The sequence below is a fragment of the Ovis aries genome, chromosome 4 (assembly GCF_016772045.2).
Source record: "Ovis aries strain OAR_USU_Benz2616 breed Rambouillet chromosome 4, ARS-UI_Ramb_v3.0, whole genome shotgun sequence".
In the NCBI taxonomy this organism is placed as follows: domain Eukaryota; kingdom Metazoa; phylum Chordata; class Mammalia; order Artiodactyla; family Bovidae; genus Ovis; species Ovis aries.
This window is the reverse complement of record NC_056057.1, coordinates 66,840,330-66,864,560: the sequence shown is the minus strand read 5'-3', so window position 1 is coordinate 66,864,560 and position 24,231 is coordinate 66,840,330. Positions and strand designations below refer to the sequence as shown.

Below are 24,231 nucleotides of genomic sequence, written 5' to 3'. Positions count from 1 at the left end.
ACCCCCTCCAGTATTCCGGCGTGGAGAATTCCAAGGACTGTATAGTCCATGGGGTTGCAAAGAGTCAGACACGACTGAGCAACTTTCACTTACAGAAGGACAGGGAGTGATGCATGAGGGTCTCTGGGGAAGGGTGCTCCCCTGTGGAGCATGGCAGGCCTGTCTCCCAGGATGGACGTGTGTTCTCTGTGCTCTGGATCTGGAAAAATACAAGCTCCCATGGGGATCTGGTGGAAGGGGTAGGCTTGGTGAGATACTTGTCTCTGTGGTCATGAATGACCTGATTGCCCAATCCCAGTCAGATTCCCCTGCATCCTCTTCTCCCTGGTTATGCAGACAGGTCCCCTCCTTTCCAGAGAAGTGTCCCCAGAACACAAAGGAGAGCACTAACAGAGACAGTCCCATGTGACAGGACTAATCAGCTTGCTAATTATGAGTAATTAGAAAGACCTCCCTGCCTTGTCAGGCTCTGGGTGGCCCAGTGTGAAACAGTGATGACTTAATCCCCATGGGAAGGAAGAGGAAGCAGCGGGCAGAGTCATGGGGGAAGGTGACCAAGCATCCCCAAGCATCTCCACACACACGGCCTCCTCCTGCTGCTCTCAGTCTCTCCCACCTGCAGACACAGACAACTCAGCATGGAAAAGGGAGCCCCAGGGACATGGGGTCAAGTTGAGCGAGCTTGAGTCCTGATTTATGATGGTGCCAGCAGCATCTTTGGAAAAATTACTTTGCCTCCCTGAGACTTGGTCTCTTCATCTGTAAACCTTGGGTATTCATCATCCCTAATCACACAGCTTTATGACAATTTAAGGAGCTGGTAAGATAACCAAACGTGATGTCTGGTACACAGTAACTGCTCAATTAATGGCAGTACTTATTGTTGTTCCAACTTAGCCATCGGTTGCCTTGGATGACTTGAAAAAGTACTTTCCTTTCTCTAGTCTTGGCTTCCCCACCTGTACATTGGAGGTAGGAGTTGGTGACTCACTTATTCAACTGAAAAATATTTCCTGAGCATCGATTTCATGCCAAACACTTGGATGGAACAAGACTAACACGGGTTGTGACCTCAGAGATCTTTGCTTAATAGGTTGTTCCCACCCCATCTCTCACGTTCAGTCTCTAGATGACAGGGACCTCAGTAGACAGGATTGTAAGGTGCCCTGGGATACAAGCCCACACAAGTCCCTCCTCTCAGACGTGGACAGGATGTAGAAATAGAATGGATTCTACTTTCCTGGTTAGGCTAGTTACATGGCAAAGGGGAAAGGATTTTGCAGAGGTTGTTGGTCTTCCCTGGTGGCTCAGATGGTAAAGAATCTGCCTGTGATGCAGAAGACTTGGGTTTGATCCCTGCTTCAGGAATATCCCATGGAGAAGGGAATGGGTGCCCACTGCAGTATTCTTGCCTGGAGAATTCCCTGGACAGAGGATCCTGGCAGGCTACAGTCCATGGGGTTGCAGAGAGTCAGACAGGATGGAGTGACTAAGCACACACACATGTTGCTTTGACTTTAAATTTGTCAAAAGGGAGATTAGCCCAAGACAATTTGAGATAATCAGATGAGCCCTTTAAGAGAGAGTCTAGACTTCAAAGACGGAGGCATCAGTCTCTCTCCTGTTGGCCTTCAAGAAGCAAACTGTCATGTTGTAGAGAGGACCAGATGGGGTCCCGGAAGCTGACTGCTCAGCCCCTCAACCATATGGAATAGATTCTATCGACAAGCTTGGAAGAAGACCCTGAGCCTCAGATGAGACCCCAGACCTAACTGACACTTTGATTGCAGTCTTATGACACCTTGAGCAGGGGACTCCACCTGTACTCCTGCCCTAGGAAAACCATGACGTAATCAATGTGCATTATTTTAAACTGCCAAGTTGGTGGGAACTTGTTATCCTGCAGTAGAAGTCTGATCTACATACCCCACCCCTGAATACCTGCAAGGTCTTGGGTCAAGGTCATCCTGCCAGCTCTATCTTCCCAGCCCCCACTCAGGGCCCAGAGCCCCCAGCACCGCCAGTGAATTCCCAGCAGACAATGCTCCCATCAGCTGTGGCAAAGAATTGTTTCATCACCTGCCAACCTGCTCCCAAAGTTGGTTGTCAAAGAACGTTCTATTTGCCCTACTTTTAATATAATTATCAGCATCGTTTGCACGACACCGAGTCAGGGCTCAGCCCGTCACAGGGCCCCTATTATCCCGAGTTGCTTTTCTGGGAACGGCTGGATCCATGCCTCACGCTTGCTGCCTCCTCCCACATGAATTATCTGTAATTTCCACACCTCCGTGCTTGCTTGCTGGGGTCCCGCGTGAAAGCCAGGACTTGTGCTGGGCCGGGTGCACTGTTATTTTCCAGGCAGCCAAGTCAGGCTCTGAGGAAACTGGAACAACAGCAAGCAGGACCAGGCTTTTTCTGTGGGACCTGCAAGGGGGTGGGTGCCCCATCCAGCAGGAGCTGGAGCCAGACTGAGGGCAGTGAACAAGCATCCAGCAGAGGGCGAGGCATGAGCAACGTGGCTCTTGAACACCTGCAGTGAGGCCCGTTTGTAGAGTGCCCAGGAGGGGGCCTTTCTTGCAGGGGAAGACCTCACACCAACTCCAGAGCGTGCCAGTGAAGATGGGGAGGATGGAGGTGCAGGGAAGAAATAAAAGTCCGGTGAATAGAGAATTGGAGATGGAATGGAAATACGCATTCTCCTTCCACCAGAGTTCCCGCAGGGTATTTGGCTCTCATGGGTAAACAGCTAAGTCCCTGGGGAGGGGACTACGGAAGGTGAATGGGAAACTGCTTTACGAAAACTGCCTGACAGGGATGAAGCTCTGCCTCTGCAGAGTGGCCCACTGCCTGGCTCAATTCTACAAGGGAGAAATGGCCTCTCTTGGTAGAGACAGTGTAGTTTCGCCCGGCAGATCTGTGGATGGTGCGCATGAGCGTGTGCGTGAGAGCATGTTTGGGCCCTAGGCGAATGCACCTCTGGGCATACCTAATGGACAGAGAAGCACACGTGCGCCTGTGTGGCGAATACTCCCATGCAGCAATGCATGCTAAGTCGCTTCAGTCGTGTCTATCTCTTTGCAACCCCTGTGGACTCTAACCTGCTAGGCTCCTCTGTCCATGGGAATCTCCAAGCAAGAGTACTGGAGTGGGTTGCTATGTCCGAGAAGGACCCAAAGATCGAACCCGTGCCTTGGGTGCATTCCCCACCCAAAGATCGAACCTGTGTCTCATGTCTCTTGCATTGGCAAGCGGGTTCTTTACCACTAGCGTCACCTGGGAACCACCCTCTCCATGCAGCAATAAGTATGTGTATTTGGGTGTGTGGGAGGCTTCCCTTGTAGCTCGCTAGTAAAGGATCCTTCTCCAGGCCAGCGGCTGCAGTTGGGTACTTATGTACATGGGGGACAGAGATACGACATTTGGCTCTTCGCATGTATCTCTCACTTTTGCCTATTTTGTATTGGGATATAGCTGATTAACAAACAATGTTGTGATGGTTTCAGGTGAACAGTGAAGGGACTCAGCCATACATATTCATGGATCCATTCTCCCTCAAACTCCCCTCCCATCCAGGCTGCCACATAACATTAAGCAGAGTTCCATGTGCCACACAGTAGGTCCTGGTTGGCTATCCATTTTAAATATGGCAGTGTATCGTGTCCATCCCAAACTCCCTAATTATCCCATGCCGCATCCTTCCCTCCCAGCAACTGTAAGTTCATCCTCTAAGTCTGAGAGTCTCTTTCTGTGTTGTAGTTCACTTGTATCATTTCTTTTTAGATTCTACATATAAGAGAAGTCATACAATGTCTCCTCGTCTCTGTCTGACTTCCTTCACTCAGTATGACAATCTCTAGGTCCATCCATGTTGCTGCAGATGGCATTATTTCCTCTTTCTAATGGCCGAGCAATATTCCATTTCACTTTTACCTCCTTTGATGCCTACTCACATTTACCTACACTTCCCACCTCCCAAGAAGCACCTCTTCCTTTCTAAGAGTTATGGTCCAGGGGACAGAACTCAGGACTTGAAATCCAGAGATCTGGTATGTGGCCCCATCTCTGATAATAATTAGCTTTTATGACTTTGAGCCAATCATTCCTGTTGAGCCTCATTTGCTTTCTCTGTGAAATGGGGTGCTTAACCAGTCAAGTCTGCACTTAGGATTCCCAAATTGGTGACCCCTGGTCTCTTTCTCTTCCTCTGACAGTCCTCCCCTTGCTCACCCTCATCCATCACCGTGCCCTGTGGACATGGAACAGAGAGGACGCAGAATGCCTGAGCTCTGAGGAGCTCCCAGGAGGCTCTGAGAACATGCCTTCCTTCCATCTGTGCTCCAGGTTTCTGGTGAGGCAGCTTCAAGTATTTTAGAGTTCCTGGAGAACAGTCTGAAAACCATGGGTCTAAGTAGCCTGGTGTTTATTGCCTTGGTTTCTTAGAAAATTTCAAGGGTCCCTGGGGTAGTTGAAAAGGCTCTGGAGGGTACTGGTTTATCCGCTAAGGATGCTGCCAGCTGGGTGCAAGCCTGCTTCTGGAATGGTGCTCTCCCCAGGGAGCCCAGGCCTGCTACCTGGATGTCCCTACAGACTGTCTATCTGCTGGAGAGCGGAGTTATAGAGGCACTGGACCTGCCCTACGCACCATCATGGGACTGACCTTCCAGAGCCTCCCTGCTCACCCCGCTGTGTTTCTGGGCCTTCCAGGGGCCACTCCCTGATGCACGTGGGTCGACTCAGAGCCTCCCTGGCTGTCTGACTCCAGCACAGATGCAGGGGGTGACCAGAGGCCCTTCAGAATCAAACTTCCCCTGTGCACTGGCTTGCGTGAGAAGTGACCCAGGGTCAACATTTTGCTCCTTCATAGAAAGAAACACAGATTCCATAGCTTGCCATGCAAGGCCCAGCACTTTCCCCAAACAGGAATTAGATGGGCAAATGCACGGAAGGCAGTTACTTTCCCATCCGTTTCATGGCCCGGAGCATGTAGAAAACAAAAACATATGTATATGAATAGTTCCCTGAGGAGGTAAAAGAGGCTGCTGATGGTTGCGAGGGCACTGAGGGACGGTCCCTCGGCACATCTCTCAGGGTTCCAGACATGTGAGCATGCCACCTTGTGACACGCACAAGGAAGGCATTTAACAAAGGGCTTATGACAGTGGTTCTGAGCCTTGGCTGCACATTACAATCCACTGGGGAGCTTTTAAAAAAATCCTTTTGCCCAGGCCTTACCGCAGACTGTCTACTGATCTCGGTGGTAAGACCTAGGCATGGGGACATTTTTAAAGCTCCCCAAGGATTCTATAGCACTGGAGGGTTGAAAACCACTGGCTCAAGATAAGGTGAGCATTCAGCAAATGTCAGCTGTTTACTGTACAATAAAAACGCCTCGGTATCCTCGAATGTGCTGTTTTCCCCGCCTGCGCAGCTGGACTGGTGTGGCTGGCATGGGGTGGGGGTGGGGGGGTAGGGGCTGAGAGTCATGGAGGGAACCGGTGCTCAGGAGAGATGAATGCTGGGTAGGGCAGCCTGGCATCCATCTCCCTCTGCCACATCTCAGAAAATTGAATTAAAATCCATCTTTTTTGGCTGCTGCCCGCCTGGCTGGCTGGCTTGTGGAAGGGAGCTGAGGCAATGAGCACCTCAGGGGAGGGAAAAACTGTTGAGGAGACCCCAGCCTCCCACCCCAGGGGAGAGACGGAAACTCCAGGGGTCCTCTAGGAGGAGCGGGTGGTCCCACGGGTGGTCCCTCGGCCTCCAGTCTCCCTGAATGAAGCCAGGCAGGCAGGGTGAGGAGGAAAAAGAAGGAAGTCTGGTCCTGTCCTTGGGGAGGCCCAGTCTGGGAGACCAGAATTGGCATAGCTCCTGCTGAAGGAGATCAGGCTTGTCTGGAGAGACCAGAGCTGTAGGCCTGCATGGGTGGAGAACAGTCTGGGCCATGAGAGGCCAGCCTGCTCCAGAATGATTGGGGCTGTTAGCTAGGTCAAACAACACCAAACTGGGCACATGGACACAAACTTTAGTCCCCAGTCTAAATGTGTCCTCGGGCTAGTCCTGTGGCGCTCCAGGCTTGGGTGCTTCATTCTTAGAGAAGGGGACTAGTCAGCCTTCCTGGATCCCAGCTCTGATGATTCTCATTCCTGTGGCTCATCTAAACTGATGTTATTAGGTACGGCAGGGATTAGAAGCCATCTATAAGGACTGTAACACCTTGGAGAGAGTAGAGAGGTGCCCTGTCCAGAACCAACTATAAGAAATGTCCCTTATGGTGGACTCTATGTGGCTGGCTTAGTGGGCAGCAGGCAGAGCAGGAGCTGAATTTCTACCCTACCTGCTCCATGCTGGGCATGGATGGCACAGCAGGACCTGGAGCCCTGGCTGACCCCTAGCTGTGGCAAAGGGGGAAGAGGTGAAGGGAAGGGATGTGAGCGGAGGACTGCAGGTTAATTCCTGTCCACTGGCTGCTCAGGCAGAAGGGGGAAGGGATGCTCAATCTGCTCACTGCCCACACCAAGCAAGACACACATCTGGGACACAAAACAGACAGCAGGTGTTCCAGAGCCCAGAGGGGGACCTGGAGTATGGAAAAGATAGTAAACGTGGAAATGAAGGCTGACTCTGAGCCAAGGGTCCTCATCTAGTCACCTGACCATGGAAATTTCCAGGGACAGCCAGCCTGCCACAGGTGACCTTCGTCACATTTCGTGCCTCCAATGTCCTGAGTTCCATGCTTCCCTCCTGACTCTGAGACTGCTGTAGCCCCTCCTCTCTCCTCACAACATTTCACAGTTTACAGAGCACTTTCACACACAACATCTCATTTGATCTTCAAACACCTGGGTTGGAGACGGATGAAAGGAAGCTGCCAGGGGTCAGGCAACAATCTAGAAAGGGGTCTACTCAGGTGTGGAGGGAAGTCCTGCTGGTCTTGTCTGTCTGACTTGACCAAGGCACCGAGCCCTCTTCTCTCCAGAGGGACCTCACTCTTTATTGATACAGATAAGAACGGACATTCTCCTCTTCCAGGAAGCTTTCCTGGACTCAAAGAAATGTGATCCATGCAGACCAACAGTGTGGTGTACCACAGGGGGCCAGGGATCACTGTGTTGTAGAGAGAAACCATCAACTCACTGAGCAGACTTTCTGGACACTCAGATACTTCCTTTGTTTCCCTTATGGAGTCCTGCTCCATCCTCCAGTCCTCTCCTCAGCTGGGCAAGAATTCCCAAGGAAAGGCGCTCAAGTCTCTCTCTTCTTCCTCCTCCTTTTTGAAGCTTCCTCAAGAAGGTGGCATACCCAAAACTCAAACCCACTTGGAAGGTGAAGAATAACTTACTTGAATAAGGAAAGCCAGAGCCTGGTTGCAGAGCTGTGGGCTGGGGCATGGAGGGAGCTCTTCAGATGCTGACACCTGGGGTGGGACCAAGAAACCGTGAGCAGGGGCAGGTAGGAGCAGTGGGTTGGCTGGTAGGGGTGGGCCTGGGAGTATGTAACTAACTGTTCTCGGTTGGGCTTTGGCTTTGCCACCAACTGGCTACCTGACCTTGACCTGTTTGGGGCTTCCCAGGTTGCACTAGTGGTAAAGAACTCATCTGCCAATGTAGGAGACACAAGAGACACAGGTTCTATCCCTGGTTGGGAAGGTCCCCTGGAGGAGGGCATGGCAACCCACTCCAGTGTTCTTGCCTGGAGACTGCCATGGAGAGGAGCCTGGCAGGCTATAGCCCTTAGGGTTGCAAAGAGTCAGTCAGTTCCCCTCACTAAGCCTCAGCTTATCCATCTGTACCTGGAGGAGGTTGAGCAGTACAACAGCAGTTGTTCAGGCTCTAAGTCATGTCCGACTCTTCGTGACCCCACAGACAACAGCAAGCCAGGCTTTCCTGTCCCTCACGTCTCCTGGATTTTGCTCAAACTCATGTCCATTGAGTTCATGTAGCAATAGCAATTAATTCATTAGTGAGGAAATAAAATCAGTGAAAACCTACTTAGTCCTAGTCTTGTTTAATGCTGTTGACAAGAGGTGGGGAGTGGGGGAGGAGAGGTACTGTGATGTCCCTGTACAGGCAGAGAGCTGAGACACCCAGTCACCTGCCCCAGCTCACAGAGCTACCCCTGGCACAGCCTCGACTGGAGCCAGGCAATCTGACCCCAGAGCGCTGTTGATTAAGCTGCTGTAGGGCGCCCCTGTAAGACACACCCACCTCCCTTTTCTGGCCGTAGAGGGGATCACATTTGAAGACATTCGGACAGGCTCCCGGAAGCTAGCTGACTTCCCCAGGCCAGGGCTGTGGGGGCAAAGAAAAATCTCAAGGGGAGTCTGGCACTTGCCGTGTAAGGAAGGCTTCCTGGAGGAGGAGGAACTGGTTCTGACAGGGAATCAGAAGGACGTGGGAAGGAGAAGACTGATGGTTTCTCGCTCTGGGTATTTCGGGAGGGTTAAAAGGAGGGAGGTGAGCCCCGGGATTGAGTCCCGGAAGCCGGGCGACAGAGGGGGATTGTCGCCTCCGCATCCTCGCCCCCAGGTCTCCGCGCCAAAGCTCCTGCTTTGGTTTGCGGCGGGCGGGGTCCGGCTCCCCTAACCCCTCCCCCGGGCGCCCATTGGCCTGCACCCCACCCCGCAGCCTGCGAAGCACGGGGGGAGGCGGTGGTCGGTCGCCTCCCTCCTGCCCCCGGCCTGGCTTCGCGGTGGAGGCGGCGCCTCTCCGGCAAGGCAGACCAGGCTGGGCGGACGCGCGGCGCGGGGCGGGCTAGGGCAGGCCGGGGGCCCCGCGGTCGGGCCCCGGGCGGCGACTGACAGCGGCGGCGGCGGCGGCAGCGGCTCCAGGCGAGCGTGGTCCCCGCGTGCGCACAAGCTCACGCCGCCGCGCAGGGACCCACGGACACCGGCGCCCGGCGGACACACAGACGCGGAGATCCGGCTCTACGCGCGCTAGTCAGCGCACGAGCTCCCCATCCCTGGGCGGAGCGGGGCGCGGACTCGCCGCTGCGCGCCGTCCCCGCGGAGTCTGCCCCGGGCAGACCTGCAGCCCGCGGCCCCGCCGCGAGGCCCCTGGGTGAGCAGGTAAGCGCCGCCCCGCCGCCCTTGCCCCTCTACGCCTCGTCCGCCCTCCCCCGACTCCAGAACCTTCGCCCCTCCGGGGCCACGGGACCCCTCCTCCAGCTCAGCTGTCTCAGCCAGCCGCGTCCTTCACCGACGGAGAGCGGGCCAGGGCCAGAGCGGGGCCAACCTCCCGAAACCGAAATGAAGCCCTCTCCCGCCGCTGCTTCCGTCCTGCGCGACACTCTGCCACCCTCCGTCCCGAACCCCCCACCCCCACCCCCCTCCACCCAGTATCTGGGATCGCGCCCCGGAGAGACCGATCCCTGCAGCCCGCAGAGGGTGGGATGGGCTAGCTCCCGGGCGCCCCTCCTCGTGCCAGAGGGAGGACCCGGGCAGAAAGGCACTGCGACCGGAGGGACCCAGAGGGACCTGTCTACGTACTCCTGAAGCAGACGGCTACGCGGATCCGATCGCGAAGGCAACGCTGGAGGGTTCCCAGGGGGGTGGGGACCGCAGTCTTCATGGGGTTTGAGGGGTGGGCTTGGGACATGCTGTGTAGAGGGTGAAGTACTGGCCAACGTATATAACGTTCCGGAGTAGTGACACCTTCGCAATGGTTCAAAAGAGCGTTGTCTCTGGATTTCCCGCGGTGCAGAGGCAGGGGTCGGGATGCCTGGGTTTCTGCGGTTCCGCGAGGAAACGGCTCACCCGGGGCCTGTGGGAGAAACGTGTCGGTCTCCCCTGGCTGAAGTGGGCCCGCCTGAGACGAGACCCCTGCCCGCTTCCTTAAAGGCACAGGCTCCCGCAGCAGCTGTGGGAGGCAGGGGCTGGCAACCTGGCCAGGCAGGACCTTTGCAGGTTTGCAGGAGGGGGTTCGGGGGCCGGAAGCGGGGGTGGTGGGTTAGAAGCGGCCAGAGTGCCACTGGATGGAGCTAGACACTCAGGAGGGAGCCCAGCCACAGACTGATTGTGTTTCATGTGGAGCTGGGAGTGGAAGCTCACCCCTGGAAGGTGCTGAGACCCGCTCTGAAAGCTGCTGGGGGAGGGAGGGAGGGTGGACCCCTGCCAATTCTCCAGAGGATTTCTATGCTTTTAGTACAGGTGCATCAGTCTCCTTTGTCTCCTCCAGCACCCTCCGCCCGACTACCAAAAGAAAAGACATGGCGTTTGGCTTTTCCAGTGAGCAGCCCTGCGTGGGGCGGGGGGCAGCTGGGAAGTGAGAGGTGGCTACACAGTCAGAGGGGGGCAACTTTCCCTGGAGAGAGGCAGAAAACCATTCTGAAGGTCAAGCTAGAGGATTTTGAGTAGCTGTGGGCCTCTGGAGGGGTTAAAAAACTATATGAGCCTTGGAGGGGTTGGGGGGAGTGGGGAGGAGAAGCACTTAGATTATCTCAAAAGGCCAGTCTGAGTTGGTGTTGGGTGCAGGTGAGGTTGGCAGAACCCCTAGTCCCTACCCAGATGAATCTGGGGCTCCTGCTCCCTTCTGACCTTGGGGAGGACAAGCAGAGGTGCCAGTCTGGACACCAGTCAAAATTTGAGCTTATAAATTAGAAATAGAACACACTGGGGCAGGTCCTGGCCAGATTTTCCAAACAGTTCATCAACAAGTGTGTGTGGGGTGGCCAGGGAGCTGAAGCCGGTGCCTCCCCCACTACCCTGGGTCATTCGTCTGTGATTCTGTGCCCGGGACAGGATGCATGACTCTCTTTGCCCCTGTTTGCAATGAGAGGGAATGTCTATGGGGAGATTCCTAAAGGACTTTTGCCTACACTCTGGGAACTAACCAGGCTGAAAGATCCATTAAGTCTTGTTTTATGTCAGGTTCAGGCGGGCAGGGAGAGGATTGGAGAAACATTGGAATCCACCCTTTTTATGTGGCCACCCGTCTCTGCCATGCCCCTACTTTGGGAAACCCCCTCGATTCGTGTTGAATAATCCAAATAAAACAAAATGTGGGTTTATAGATCAACATAGACACCTAGAAGGCTAGGGAAGACAAGACTTAAGCCACAAAGTAGCTTTCTTCCTGGGGATGTGGCCTCAGGTTATGTGTCCTGGGTATCCGGTCTCACAGATTTCCCTGACCAGGGCTAGCACTAAGTGGAGGACACCTTGTGTTGTCTGCTGGAGGGCAGAACCAAGGAGTGCCAAGCACAGAGCACACGCTCAGCTCGGTGCCAGAGAGGCCTTGCTTCCCCAGGAGCCACCCCAGCATGGAGCCGGCACTTGTGGGTGACAGGGGGTTTCCTGTCTGGGGAGGTATGTGAGCAGAGATCCCCATGCCCCAGATAGGTAGGCTTAGAGCCCCTGTAAGCCTCAATTCCCCCTGAATGGAGGAATCTATGAGTCTGGGGTCTGAATGGGCTGGGACTAGTGGTCTGGCTGCCTGGCAACATGAAGTCTGGAAACTCATCAGCTGCAGCATGCTTGTACTGAGCCCTGGATGCCGTCAGAGGCACATGGTGACAGCCACCCCCACAGTGACACACAGGGAGTGACACACCGCTGGGGTGGCATCAAGACTTCCTGTGGCACCCGCCAGAAAGCCAGGGCAAACGTACAACAGCAGAGAGCAACATACGCAGGGACATGGGAGACGCACATGGACATGGAGACACACCCTCTCACACAGGTCTGGACACGCCTGGGGACTGAGGTGTCTGCTCCACGAAGATCACAAAGTCTTCCTTAATGAGTGTCCACGTGCACGACGTTGACACTGAATGGAGAAAGTGTGTGTGTGTTGCGTGAGGCTGGAACGAGGGTTGGCAGGCTTTTTCTGCAAAGGGCCAGATAGTAAATTATTTTAGGCTTTTGCTGGCTCTACACTCTGCTGCAACTGCTTCATTCTGCTGTCATAACGTAAAAGCAGCCATAGATGCTACTTATGCAAATGAGCGGAGCTGTGTTCTGATGAGCTTTATTTATGGCCACAAATTTGATTTTCACACAGTTTTCCTGTGTCATGAAATATGAGCCTTTTGATTTTTTTCCTGACCATTTGAAAATGTAAAAACCATTTTTGGCTCCCTGACTGTATAAAAATAGGTGACAGGCTGGATCCAATCTGCTAGAAGGGTTTGTGATCTCCTGGGCTATAGGTTAGCAAAGAGAAATGGTTTAAGAGGTGGAAGAAGGGAGGAGCTTTAGTCCTGGGAGCCCACATTGCTCTAGGGGGCCCTGGATGCCTGTCTTCACCCTGCCTGGAGCTCAGGGTACCCGTCTATTTAATGCCTGACCTCAGCATCCTATCCTAGACAAGCTTCTGCTGGGTTCATGTTATACATCTCCCACGCTAAGGACACCTGGAGACAGTGTTCATGCCTGAGCATGAAAGGATATCATGTCACTGGACTCACCAAACAGGTCCTGAGCCTCTCTCTCATTCACCCTGTTGGCCAAGGACATGCCCACCTCCACCAGGAGGAAAACCCACAGGGAAACCTGGAGATGCCCCTTGTTTTTGGACAAGACTTCAAACTCGCAAAGACAAGGATGAGACCTGAAACAGCCCAGGCAGGGGTGAGGGCTTTCCTCATCTAGGTCTGGCAGTTGTCAGAGGAGGGTGAGGCCAGTGGAGGTGGGTGCAGCCAGGCTGGGCTTCCTGGAAGTGGTGATAGGAGGTTGTATTGGCCTCATGGAATACCTGGGCTCTCTCATCCCAGCTCCATGCATTGCCTTAGCGGTCACCTTTCTCCCATGACAAAAGGGCACTTCAGAGGGATGGATTGGGAATAAAACATAGAACTCCTTTGTGGATACCTCTGAATGTTCCAGCTTCTGACTTAACGCTGTGTGGTGGACTGGGTCCTGCTCAGTTTCTTCTTATCCCTCCTGTCCCCTTCTGACATTTCTTTCCTGCCATTTCCCCAGAGGAGAGGCCCGGAGATCGTTCCCCACTTTCTCAAGTCTCTGGATTCTGTCCTCCACTTCCCATTCCAGCTGCCCTTCCCTGCCAAGACCCCCATCTCCTCTACCTGGATCCCAGGTTTTCCGCTTGTGTTTTCTCCTTCCACTCAGCTCACCAGCCTTCTGAGGAATATTCCCTAAATGAGAAGCCTAGCACTTCAGTCCCCTGCCTGAAACTCTTCAGTGCCCCAGCCCTCTCTCCTGTAGCTAGGCTGCTGCATCCCTGGCATCCCAGACTGGCACCAGCTTCCCACCATCTCACCACCCCCACCTTGCTGGGTCCCTCAGCACTCTTCAGTCACCTTTCTAAGCTCATCACCAGGCACCCCTCAAGTTTTAGGGTCCCCACCGAATGCCCTACTTGTTCCAGGTGCTAGTCAGAGCTGGCCCTCCCTTCCAGGGGTCAGCATCCCCTCCAGAGGGATGGTTGGTTAGCAAGAGGGTCAGTGCAGATGGCCACGCTCTCCATCCCACCGGCCCCGAGCCTCAGCCCCGGCCTGGGAGGGGCACAGTCACCCATCGGCAAACCAGTGCCCACTTCCTGTCCCCCTCCTGCACTATGCCCTCTCCTCCCACCCCCACCTCCCACCGCCTTCCATCACCTCCCGCCCTGCCTCATGCTCTCCCTTTCTTTTATCTTCTCTTTCCTTATTTCCATTCTTCTCCCTTCTTCCTCTTCCAGGCCCTGGGGGGCTGTCCCTGACAGAGGATTCCTAGGACCCTTCAGGGATAGGAGATGCGCCTGGACTAGCTAGTGTGGAAGGTTTAGCAGCTTAACCTTGGCAAAGACTCTGGGCCGCTTTGGGCCTCAAACCCTCACCTATGAAATGGGACATGATTAACAATCATGTTAAAGGCGGGCTTCCCTGGTGGCTCAGATGGTAAAGAATCCGCCTGCAATGCAGGAAACCCAGGTTCAATCCCTGAGTTGGGAAGATCCCCTGGAGAAGGGAATGGCGACCCACTCCATCCAGTATTCTTGCCTAGTGAATCCCATGCACAGAAGAGCCTGGCAGGCTACAGTCCATGGGGTTGCAAAGAGTTGGATATGACTGAGTGATGAACACACACACACACGCATGCCACCAGCGCCCACGTGTGCCCAGCCTTTCCTGAGCCCAGGTTCCCTATGTGTAAGACTAGTAGGAGACCCTTTCAGGGACATGACTTCTGTCTCCTGCTGTGCATAGGCCGCCGGGAACCAGACTTTGAAAGGGGAACATTTGAACATCAAAGAAGAACATTCGCATGAATGATTAATCTGTCCATTGCCAGAACACCCCTCACTGCAGCATTGGGCACTGACCTTTATCAACTCTGACCTTATTGGTGAGAAAAGAGGTTCTTCTTTCCCAAAAACAAGTTAAGTTCCCTCCATTTGAGGGATGAGTTGGAGGAGCAGTGTTTCGTCTTTCAGCCTGCCTTCTCTGGTCCCCTGTACTAGGAGGGAGAGGAGGAAGTGGGGGATGGGTTCTGCTCAGGTTTCATGAGTAAAGGGGGCATGTGTAGAGTAAGGGAGGTGAATGGTCCACTTTCTCTGCGTCGTCTTTGATCTGGTGTCCAGGCTTCGCACTGCCCCGTGATGGGGACGGATGCTGAATGGCCAGAGGAGATGCCAATAGGAGATGCTCCAACTCCATGAGGACAGAGGAGGGACCCAGGGCTACGAGGCTCCACGGAGAGGAAGAGTGCGATGCTGCCCTCCTCCAGTGGGCGCTCCCAGGAGACAGAGGAACCTGTGCTGCTCAGGGCTGGCCTGGAAGGATGTGGTGGAAAGACATCAAAGCTTCCCCTGGGGGCCCTAGAGAGGGCTGAGCTCCCGAGCCCAGGAACTGGACCATCTCAGCAGGGAGGGGGCTACAGAGAGGGTCCTGCAGGGTGTGGGGCAGCGTGGGAGATGCTGCAGGGTCTCCAAGTCCCCTCCCACTCCATGCAGAGCCCAGTGAGTCACCGCTGGCTCCGGTGTGCTGACTGATGATGCCGTCTTCCTGTGTGCCTGGCGCAGTGGCTCGCTGCAGGACATGGCTGCTCTTTCTCTTCCTGCCCCAGGCCAGTCGCTGGGCTTGTGGGTCCTGAAGAGGGCAGGCCCTTCCAAGTCTGGAGTGGGGAGCCGACTCCCCTGTGGTCCGCATATTTGTCACGCATCCATTCCTGCCAGGCAAGGCTCCGGGACTCTCTTTTGGGTGACCTTGGGAAGTGTCTCCCCCACTCTGGACTCAGTTTCCCCACAGGAAGCTCAGTACCTTGGGGAGGAGGCCTTCAAAGTCCATTTCCGGTCTGAAATGCTATGTCTGTCATGAACTCTTCCTAAGGAGGGTGCTTCAGACATAGAAATGTGGGTAGAGGGGTAGCAGATGGCCTCACTAGTCCCGGGGGATGAGAGAGGGATTGCTATTAGGATACCAGTGGGTTCTGAACTGGTCTCTTTTTTAGCAATAGCAGAGAGTGGTGGGAGCATAGGGATGGAGTGCACAAGCTTTGAAGCCAGGCTGTTTCCGTCCACTCCCCAGCTCTACCGCATGCTTGCTGTGTGACCTTGGGGAAGTCGCCTACCCTCTTTGTGCCTCAGTCTCCTCCGCTGTAGAATGAGGATACTGCTAGTAATGACGGCATAGGTTTGGGGCAGGTAAAATGAGTTAATGTATATTTATTGTTGGGAAAAGTGCCTGGCATGTACTGAGTGTTCAATAAATGTTAGCCATTAGTGAATAAAAGTGCAGCAGACCTGACGTTCCCATTTTGAGTATAACAGAGGGCTTCCCTGGTGGCTCAGATGCTAAAGAATCTGTTTGCAATGCAGGAGACCCAGGTTCAGTCCCTGGGTCAGAAAGATCCCCTGGAGAAGGGAATGGCAACCCACTCTAGTACTCTTGCCTGGAGAATTCCATGGACGTAGGAGCCTGGTGGGCTACAGTTCATGGGGTTGCAAAGAGTCGGACACGACTCAGGGAATAACACTTAAAGGGGTAGAGATGACAGTAAGATGATAAAAAAAAAAAAGCCTGAACACAAGGTGGTAAGATAATAATAGTTAACATCTGGATAGTCCTTATTGGGAGCCAGGATATACTCTACTATCTATGGCTTATTGTTGTTTGGTTTGGTTTGTATTATTTTTTTATTGTTTGTTTGTTTGTATTGTTTGGTTTGGTTTGTATTGTTTGTTTGTATTGTTGTATGGTTTATTAATCGCTAAGTCGTGTTCAACTCTTTTGGGACCCCATGAACTATAGCCCACCAGGCTCCTTTGTCCGTGGAATTTCCCAGGCAAGAATACTGGAGTGGGTTGCTGTTTCCTTCTCCAGGGCTTCTTCCCGACCCAGGGATTGAACGTGGGTCCCCAGTGCAGGTGTATTCTTTGTCACTGAGCCACCAGGGAAGCCCTGTCTATAGTTAACTTACATGAATTGGTTGATGCCTCCTAGTAACATCTATGAAGTAGGTATTATTATTCTCATTTCACATATAATTGAATTAAGGCACAGAAAAGTTAAGTGGCTTGCCTAAGGTCTTTAGGCTTAAAACTCTAGCAAAATGGTTCTCAAGTCCACCGTACTAAATGCCAGTATGTAGTTTAATTGCCTTCAGATCAGTTGCAAAAGCTGGTTTATCTCAGCAGAGCCTGGACCCAAGAGACAGAGCCTGGGAATATCGGTGAACTGGTCATCCTGAGCCACATGTTCGGTGGGGCTGAAAGAGCCCAGCATCCATCCTGAGGGAGGGGAGAGTCCAACCCCACGCTTCAGTGGCCAGGCTTGACTGTGGCCCTTATGAGGGTCATTGAGAGCTTGGGGGAGTCCAGAAGAGGGAGGCAGCCTTGACAGGGAGCAGGGGACAGGGCTGGGAGTGGCAGACCCAGGGGTTACATTTGGAAGGGCTTTCCTGGGACAGAGGACCCTCCATGTGGTCCAGATGTATATGAGGTTTGGGGCAGGTGTAAGACTAAGCTCTAAGCTTTGTACTGTGGTCTTGGGGTGGGGGCCTGGGAAAAGAGGTGGGCCTGGGATTACATCCTGAGACCAGGTTCCCAGCTGAGGTTGGGGAGGGGAATGATCAAAGCCTGGGAGCCTGCAGGTTCTCTCTCTCCATGCTTTGGTGAGTGATGTCTGTGTCCTGTTGGGCAGAGGGTAGACTGTAGTTGGGGAAGGTGAACTAGAGAGGACAAAAGTGGGAATCAGGAACCCGGCTCTAGTTCCAGAGGAGGCCCCATATTGAGAGTATCCCCTCTGCCATGCGGCACAGGGTGGGGGTGGGGTGGGGGTTACACCGCTCTCTTGGTTCTCATCATTGTCTGAGCAGCCTGGTGACAAAGCAGAGAGCTGGGGGATGGTGAGGCAGGCAGGCTGGGGCCTCTGCTCTAGCTTGTTTTTAATCCACTGCAGGGATAAGCATCCTGCAAGTCAGGGCATCGTGTGTGTGTGTGTGTGTGTGTGTGTGTGTGTATGGATGTGTTTGTCTATGTGTCTGTGTGTGTGCTCATATGCTCATATGTGTGTGTACCTACAGCCCCATCTGAATTCAGATAAATCTGCTGCTTCTAAATATCTGAATGCTTTTGCAGAATGAGTGCGTGTATGGTTGCATGCATTAATAATCCGATAAATGTGCCTGAAGATGTAAATCTCTGTGTGATGCATCTGCACATACCTTTGTTCTGAGCTCTGTGAGGGGGCCTTGGCATTTATGTGAACATGTGTGGAATTGTGTGTCGATCCCCCAAGGAGTTTCCATCTTCATTATTCCACACTTGGGTGTTTGTATTGATGCCTTCAGGTGGGTGCCCTGGGGGTAGAGTCTCTCTCTGTGGAATTGATGTGTCGTTACGCTCTTCTCTGTAGACCTGTTTCTCTCTCTGTGTGTGTGTGTGTGTCTGAGAGAGAGAGAGAGCACCAGTCCTCAAATACAAACTCCTTCTGCTTGCCTGCTGCCACCCACTTGCCCCCTAGAACAACCGCAACAGGGCCAGCCCCTTGTTCTTCCAGGCTAACGCTCTTGGTTCTATTAAGTTAAGGTTAAAGCAAAGGCTTTATAATCCTGTCTCTATATGAGAATTTCCTGTAGAATTTAAACAACACTGGTACCTGGGCCCAGCCTGAGGGATTCTGACTCAGTTGGGCGGGGGTAGTTTTAAATGCTCCTCAACGATTCTGCTGGACAGCCCAAGTTGAGGACTGCCAGGGTGGTTGACAAAGGTATGGGGAGCACCAGCCCCTCTGACCCCAGGCCCCGTCAGCCTTTGCTCTGCACTGTAGCACGTGCGGGAGAATCAGCCCAGATATTGGAGGCTTCCTGCCTTAGGAGCTTTTCTGAGCCCTTAGTCTCCAGCGTCTGCTGAGGAACTGTAGGCCCAGCATTCCTCTCTTCCATTCAGCTGTGTAGGGAGCACCAGCTCTCTGAAGACAGGGACTTGGCCTTCCTAGGGTTAGTGGAGATGACGGATTCCCCTGGGGACCACCAGTGCCAAGTTGGGCCAGAGGCAGCCTGTGGCCCCAGGGGTATGGAGGGTTCTGGGAGGGGGTACAGAGGCTAAAGCCTGTGCCTGGGGTGCCCAGGGGTACTGGTGCCAATGTTTCCCCAACCTGCCCAGTCCTTCTTGACCTGCAGGGGGGAGACTGGGCCAGCATCCCTGAGGCCCCCTGGCCTTCTCAGAGCATCTCTTGGGGATACCCAGGCCCCCCTCAGTATTTCCAAGTGACCCCCAAAAGGCAGAACAGCAGGTAGGTAGAGAAGGTCCCCCTTTCCTTGAACCTTCCTGAAATTGGTTTTCTTTCTTCTTTTTGGGTGCTTATTTGTCACCAGATTGAGCTTGAAGAGGTGAGGAGAGGAGGGAGGTACGAGAAGGTGGAAATTCCAGGGGCACAGAGGGCCCTGGAGTGATGGCTGCTCTGCCCATTAGTGGGGGTGTGCAAGGACTCATAGTTGGGATGCAGCCCCTTGGGTCTCCCCATGGATGCAACCCCGGCACCTGTGGGTTAGTGGTGGCCCTGATATGGGCCTAGTCAATATTTTTAGTAATAATTTAATGGTAATAATAACTTTTAATTACTGTTTAGTACTTCATTGTATGGCTATGCAGGGGTCTATTAACAGTGCCTGCCTGATGGATGGGTGGCTGCCCCCCCCCTTTTTTTTTTTTGGCTGTTGGTGCTATTTTAAATGATGCTGCAGTGAACATTCTTGCATATGCTTCTTTCTGTACAAGTGCAGATATCTCCCTGGGATAGATACCCAGATGCCGAATTGCTGGCGTGTGAGGCATATCAATTACTGATTGATTTTAGAAGCAGACTGAACTCTTCCTCTGGGCAGATGCTGGGGCTCCCTTAACCTCCTCACTCGACTCTCTTTGCCCTATCTGGTCCCTGGGAGCTCTGAGGGGGAGATCCTCGAGGTCTGAGCACATCCTCCGTAGCATCACGTTTTGTCTGTTGCATTGGTGATGGTTTTATCCTGGAGGCCAAGTGGGCTGGGGCAGGGTGAAAGGATGCTATGTTTGTTGGGGACCAGGCTCGGCTGCTGGAACAAAGCGGCCCTGTATGAGCTAGTGAGCTGGAGAGAAGAGCAGCTCCTTGTCACATAGCAGCTGGCAGCTAGGTGGGCCTTCAGGCTGGCAGGGAGGCTCAGCACCCCAGGGCCCACTCCGTCATCCCGGCTGCCCCTGGCGAGTTGTTCCCCAACCCTCAGGTTATCCTGACTGCTCCATCCAGACTGGGCCTGGGGAGGGCAAGAGCAGCAGGGGCAAGCACGAGCTGCCTTAGGGATAGGTAGTGTTGGGGTGGCACATGTCATGTCACCCACATTCCTTAGGTGGGAAGTTCATCACATGCCTGCACCCGAGAGCAGGAGGGACCCGGAAATGTCCTCTCCGGGTGGGCATGTATGTGCCAGCTAAGACTTTGCCGCTGTCAAGGGAGATCCGGAGACACAGTCATCTGCTGCGGAGGAGAAAGCCACCCAGACCATTCTCGTAGTCCGATGGGCACCAGGGCCAGTGGGTTCCCTGCTGTGCCTCAGCGCCTGGTACTGAGCAGGTGCTCGGCAGATGCTTGTGTGTTGGAAGAATAAAGAACTGCACATACAAAGGCATGGACGGGGGTACCCTTGGAGGCTTCGCTGTGCGTAGGGAAGAGGGACTGTCCCTGCCCCTCCTGTGCCACTGAACCTGCGGGACTCATGCTTTTCCTTTCTTTCTAGCCTGTAGACACCTGGGGTTGAGCAGTGGCGGCTGTGAATGAGAGCCGGGCGGCACTGGCCTGAGCCGCCTGCCAGGCTGAGAAGCGTCATGGCCAGCATCGCGCAGGCCTGCCTGGCTGCTCTCCTCCTGCTGCCTATGGTAAGGACCCAGGACCCGCGCCGCACCCGGCCCCCCTCCGCCCACCGCCGACCAGCCAGAGCCCCAGGCTCACTCGAGCTCCCCCCAGATAACCTGTGTCTTTTGTGTGCTCTCAGCCAAGCTCAATTCACATGGCTGATATCTCTGCCTGTACCCCCACTGGACCATCCTGTACCATTGTGCGCATTGAAAAGGGTGCTTCTTCCTGAAGATCTTGTACCAGTTTGACAAGAAATTGTTACATAATTTACAAATTGATTATGATAGTAATATATGTGGGCTTCCCTGGTGACTCAGACGGTAAAGAATCTGCCTGCAATGCAGAAGACCCAGGTTCAGGAAGATTCTCTGGAGAAGAGAATGGCTACCCACTCCAGTATTCTTGCCTGGAGAATTCCATGGACAGAGAAGCCTAGCAGGCTAATAATCCATGGGGTCACAAAGAGTCAGACATGACTGAGTGACTAACACACACACATATGTGGCAGCCTTTAGAGTTGTGCAGTGTACAACCTGCTCAACTGTATACAGGGGCCCTCATTAGGGCTGCATAAAGCAATGCTGATCCTGGTTCCCAGCCTACTAATCTCTGGCAGGCTAGAGCACAGAAGCCTCTAGCTGGAGCTCAGAAGCCTCTCCCTGACCGAGAGGGATAGGGTGGGTGGTTCCCAGGCATTGCCCCCTGCTCCTCTATCTGGGAATTCTGACCAGCATAGATGCAGCTCTCTTCAGAGCCCTGGATGCCAGTCCTGCCTCTGGCTTGCCTTTCTGTGTGACTACAGACACGCTCCGTTCTTTCCCTCCACGACTATGAACAGTCAGTGCTAGACTGGATCCCTGGGCCCTGCTCTTGGCAGCCTGTGATGCCTGGCACCTGCCTCCACGCTTACCAACATCCCCTTGTGAAACCAGCCCTGCCCTGGAGCTTTAAGCAGAAGTAACAGCCTAAGTATGCGGCTGTCATGACAGCATTCATGGGCTTTGAAGTTATTTGACCCTGCACTGAAATCCAGTATCTGCCACTAACCAGCAGGCAGTATGATCTTGAGCAGGAGTTGTTTTTAACTCTTTTGGGCCTCAGTTTTCCTCTTTTGTAAAATGGGGCAGGAGTAAATGAGTGTGGTCCGTAAGCGCCATGCGGTGCTATTACTGTCCTTCGCCTGTAGCTCCTGGGCCCCAGAGGAGAGAAAGGATGAGCCCTCTCAACCGACTCTCCACTCTCCCTCACCTGCTGCTTGCTCCCCTAAAGTGCAGTCATAGCCTCGGGGTCGCTGGAGCTGGACTGCATGAATTTGAATTCTGGCAGTTCAGTCTACTGAGCTGTGTGACTGAGCAAGTTTCTTAACATCTCTGTGCTTAGGTCTCACATCTGTTGAGTGGGAAATGGCAAAAATAGTGCCTAGTTTGTAGTACTCTTGATATATATGTTTGCATGGATAGAACAGAGGAATGCACGCACTTTAGTATGGTGCTATCTATGTATTTGCTAACGTTCTAATAAAACGTGGAAACTGAGAGCCAGGCAGGGGAGTGGGATCTGCCCGGGTCCCACATTGAGCTGGTAAAGTGGAAGAGTCCTCATGGCATTTGTGACAAAGCAGAGGCACCGCTGCTTCTGAAATCTCTTGGTCACTGTCCTCTTGCTGCTTCTTTTGCTCCCCACTCCCACTGCCCCTGAGGCTTAAGTAGCCGGGCTTGTCAGTGAACCTCCCTGCTCCTCCTTACCATTTATCCCCTGTGTCCCCTGCAGGCCACCGCCATGCACTCCGACTGCATCTTCAAGAAGGAGCAAGCCATGTGCCTGGAGAAGATCCAGAGGGTGAATGACCTGATGGGCTTGAATGACTCCTCCCCAGGTGAGGATGGTGGTGGGGAGGGCCACCACCTCCGGCACATCTCAGGTCAGCCTTAGAACTGATGTGCCCACCTCTGGCCACCTACAGAAAGTGGGGGTACAGGTCCCTGGGTCCTTCAGAAAGCCCTTTGGGGTGATGGAGCCCTGGATCTGCTCTGGGCAGTGATGCTGGGGTTGCCCTCCTTGGGGATGGCCTGCCTAGATGCCTCACTCTGAAACGGGCTATTCCAGGTGGCACATGGCCGCCTTCACTCCCATGGGGGCCGAGAATGAGCTGGTATCTGGCTTGGGCAGCCAGTGGCTGTCAGAGAGCTCATTAGCAGGCAGCCTGGGTCTCATGGCAGAAGGGACACAGCTGTTGCTGGTGGCCAAGCTAGAGAGCCCCTGGTCAGTTCAGAGCATGAGGTGTGGGATCGTGCCCGCCTCCTCTGCTCACCCCATCAGAGGGCAGAGAACAGGGTGGCAGTGGGGAACCCAGCCCTGTGTGTGTCTGTGCTGCTCTTCTCCTGGGCTGCTATGAGCATGGGGGCCAGGAGGCTGCTCCCTTAGGCTGGATGGTGCCACACATTGCAGGACATTTAGTGGCCCTAGCTCTCTCACTAGATGCCTGTGCCACCCCCTAATCTCAGTGACAGCCCCCAAAACCTCATATTACCAGATGTCCCAAGGGAGTGGCCTGGGCCCTGGCTGCCAACCAGTGGTCCTGTGTACCCTTTCCTCCTATGGGATACTGAGGCCCATAGAGCAAAGGCACCCTGACCCCAGCAGAGCCAGGAGGAGGGTCTGCATGGGAAGCTGGGGACTTGAGGGTAGGGGGCATCACTGGAGAACTCCTTAGACTTTCCCATGCTTCAGTCACTGGAAGGTGGGACTCTCTGCCCCCTCCAGAGGGATCTCCTTTTCTCTTTGGTCCTCCCCATTCGCAGGGAGCTCTTCTGAGTACCATTTATTTAAATACTTGGTTAGCCTGCAGATCAGTTAATTGTAATGATCCCTCTGGGCTGAACTCCCTAGCCAGTCAGCTCAGTGAACATTAACTAGTAATGGAGTCCCTCCCAGCCATGCTGGCCTTTCCCTCCAGCCATGCTCTTGTTCAGCCCTGCTGCTGCTGCTGCTGCTGCTGCTGCTAAGTCACTTCAGTTGTGTCTGACTCTGTGCAACCCCATAGACAGCAGCCCACCAGGCTCCCCCAACCCCTGGGATTCTCCAGGCAAGAACACTGGAGTGGGTTGCCATTTCCTTCTCCAGTGCATAAAAGTGAAAAGTAAAAGTCAAGTCACTCAGTCGTATCCGACTCTTCGTAACCCCATGGACTGCAGCCTACCAGGCTCCTACCTGAGGCCAAAAGTGGATCTGAGGCCCCACCAGCCAGGGAAACCAAGGCGGGGGCCCAGGTGGGCACACGGTTGCAAGAGACTCAATGAAGAGCCGATCCAGGCCTCTTGTCTAGAGGATGGGAACGTGGAGCGCAGAGGGCAGTGATTCTTTGGAACCATGGGAAGAGGGAGCGTCAGACTCAGGTGGACCTGGACCCCATACACCCTGCCTCCCAGCACGAGGCCATTGTTCTTGAGTCACAGGTCTCAGGTATACTTGGGACTGAGTGGTAGGAAGCATCAGGTAGGGACAGGTAGAGATGGGAGGTGGGATGGGGACTGGGCCCACAGGTGTGCAAGCGGATTGCACCCATGGAGCCCTGGGCAGGAGGACAAGAGGCTCTGCCTGCAAGGGTGTCCTGGCAGAAGTGTGAATGTGGGCAAGGCAGGTGTAACGATGGTACCACCCAAGAGGGGCAGGCCAGAACTGCTGGGAGGGGCTCTCCCTTCCAGGTGTTCTCAGGAGAGGATGGATCAAAGGAATTCTCTATGGGGAAGAATTCATGGAGAAGGTGGTATTTAAACCAGATCCTTGGTCCTCACACCTGGCTCTGTGTGCCTCAGACATGGCAGCTTTTAGGAAAATGTAGCCAAGACCCAATCCAAACCAATTCAACCAGAACCTCAGTCTGTCATAGTCGCCATGAGTTTTCAAGGCTCCCCAGGCAATTCTGCTGAGAAGCTAGGCTGAGAATCCTTGAGTTAGTAGCTCTTG

General features: G+C 53.9%; 1 protein-coding gene across 6 annotated transcripts in view; it reads left to right on the top strand.

Annotated features, from left to right (window-relative positions):
* The window catches only part of ADCYAP1R1 (ADCYAP receptor type I), a 119,653-nt gene that overhangs the window by 49,013 nt on the left and 46,409 nt on the right, over positions 1-24,231 (top strand). For 5 of the 6 annotated variants that reach the window (XM_042248618.2, XM_027968638.3, XM_042248617.2 and 2 more), the window contains exons 1-3: positions 8,688-9,064; positions 20,147-20,285; positions 22,036-22,141. In XM_042248618.2, the coding sequence (XP_042104552.1) occupies positions 20,184-20,285; positions 22,036-22,141 (208 nt within the window). In that variant the 5' untranslated portion in view covers positions 8,688-9,064; positions 20,147-20,183. Of the gene's footprint in view, positions 1-8,687; positions 9,065-20,146; positions 20,286-22,035; positions 22,142-24,231 lie in introns of those variants that run through there. The other variant, XM_042248616.1, reaches the window with a different exon arrangement.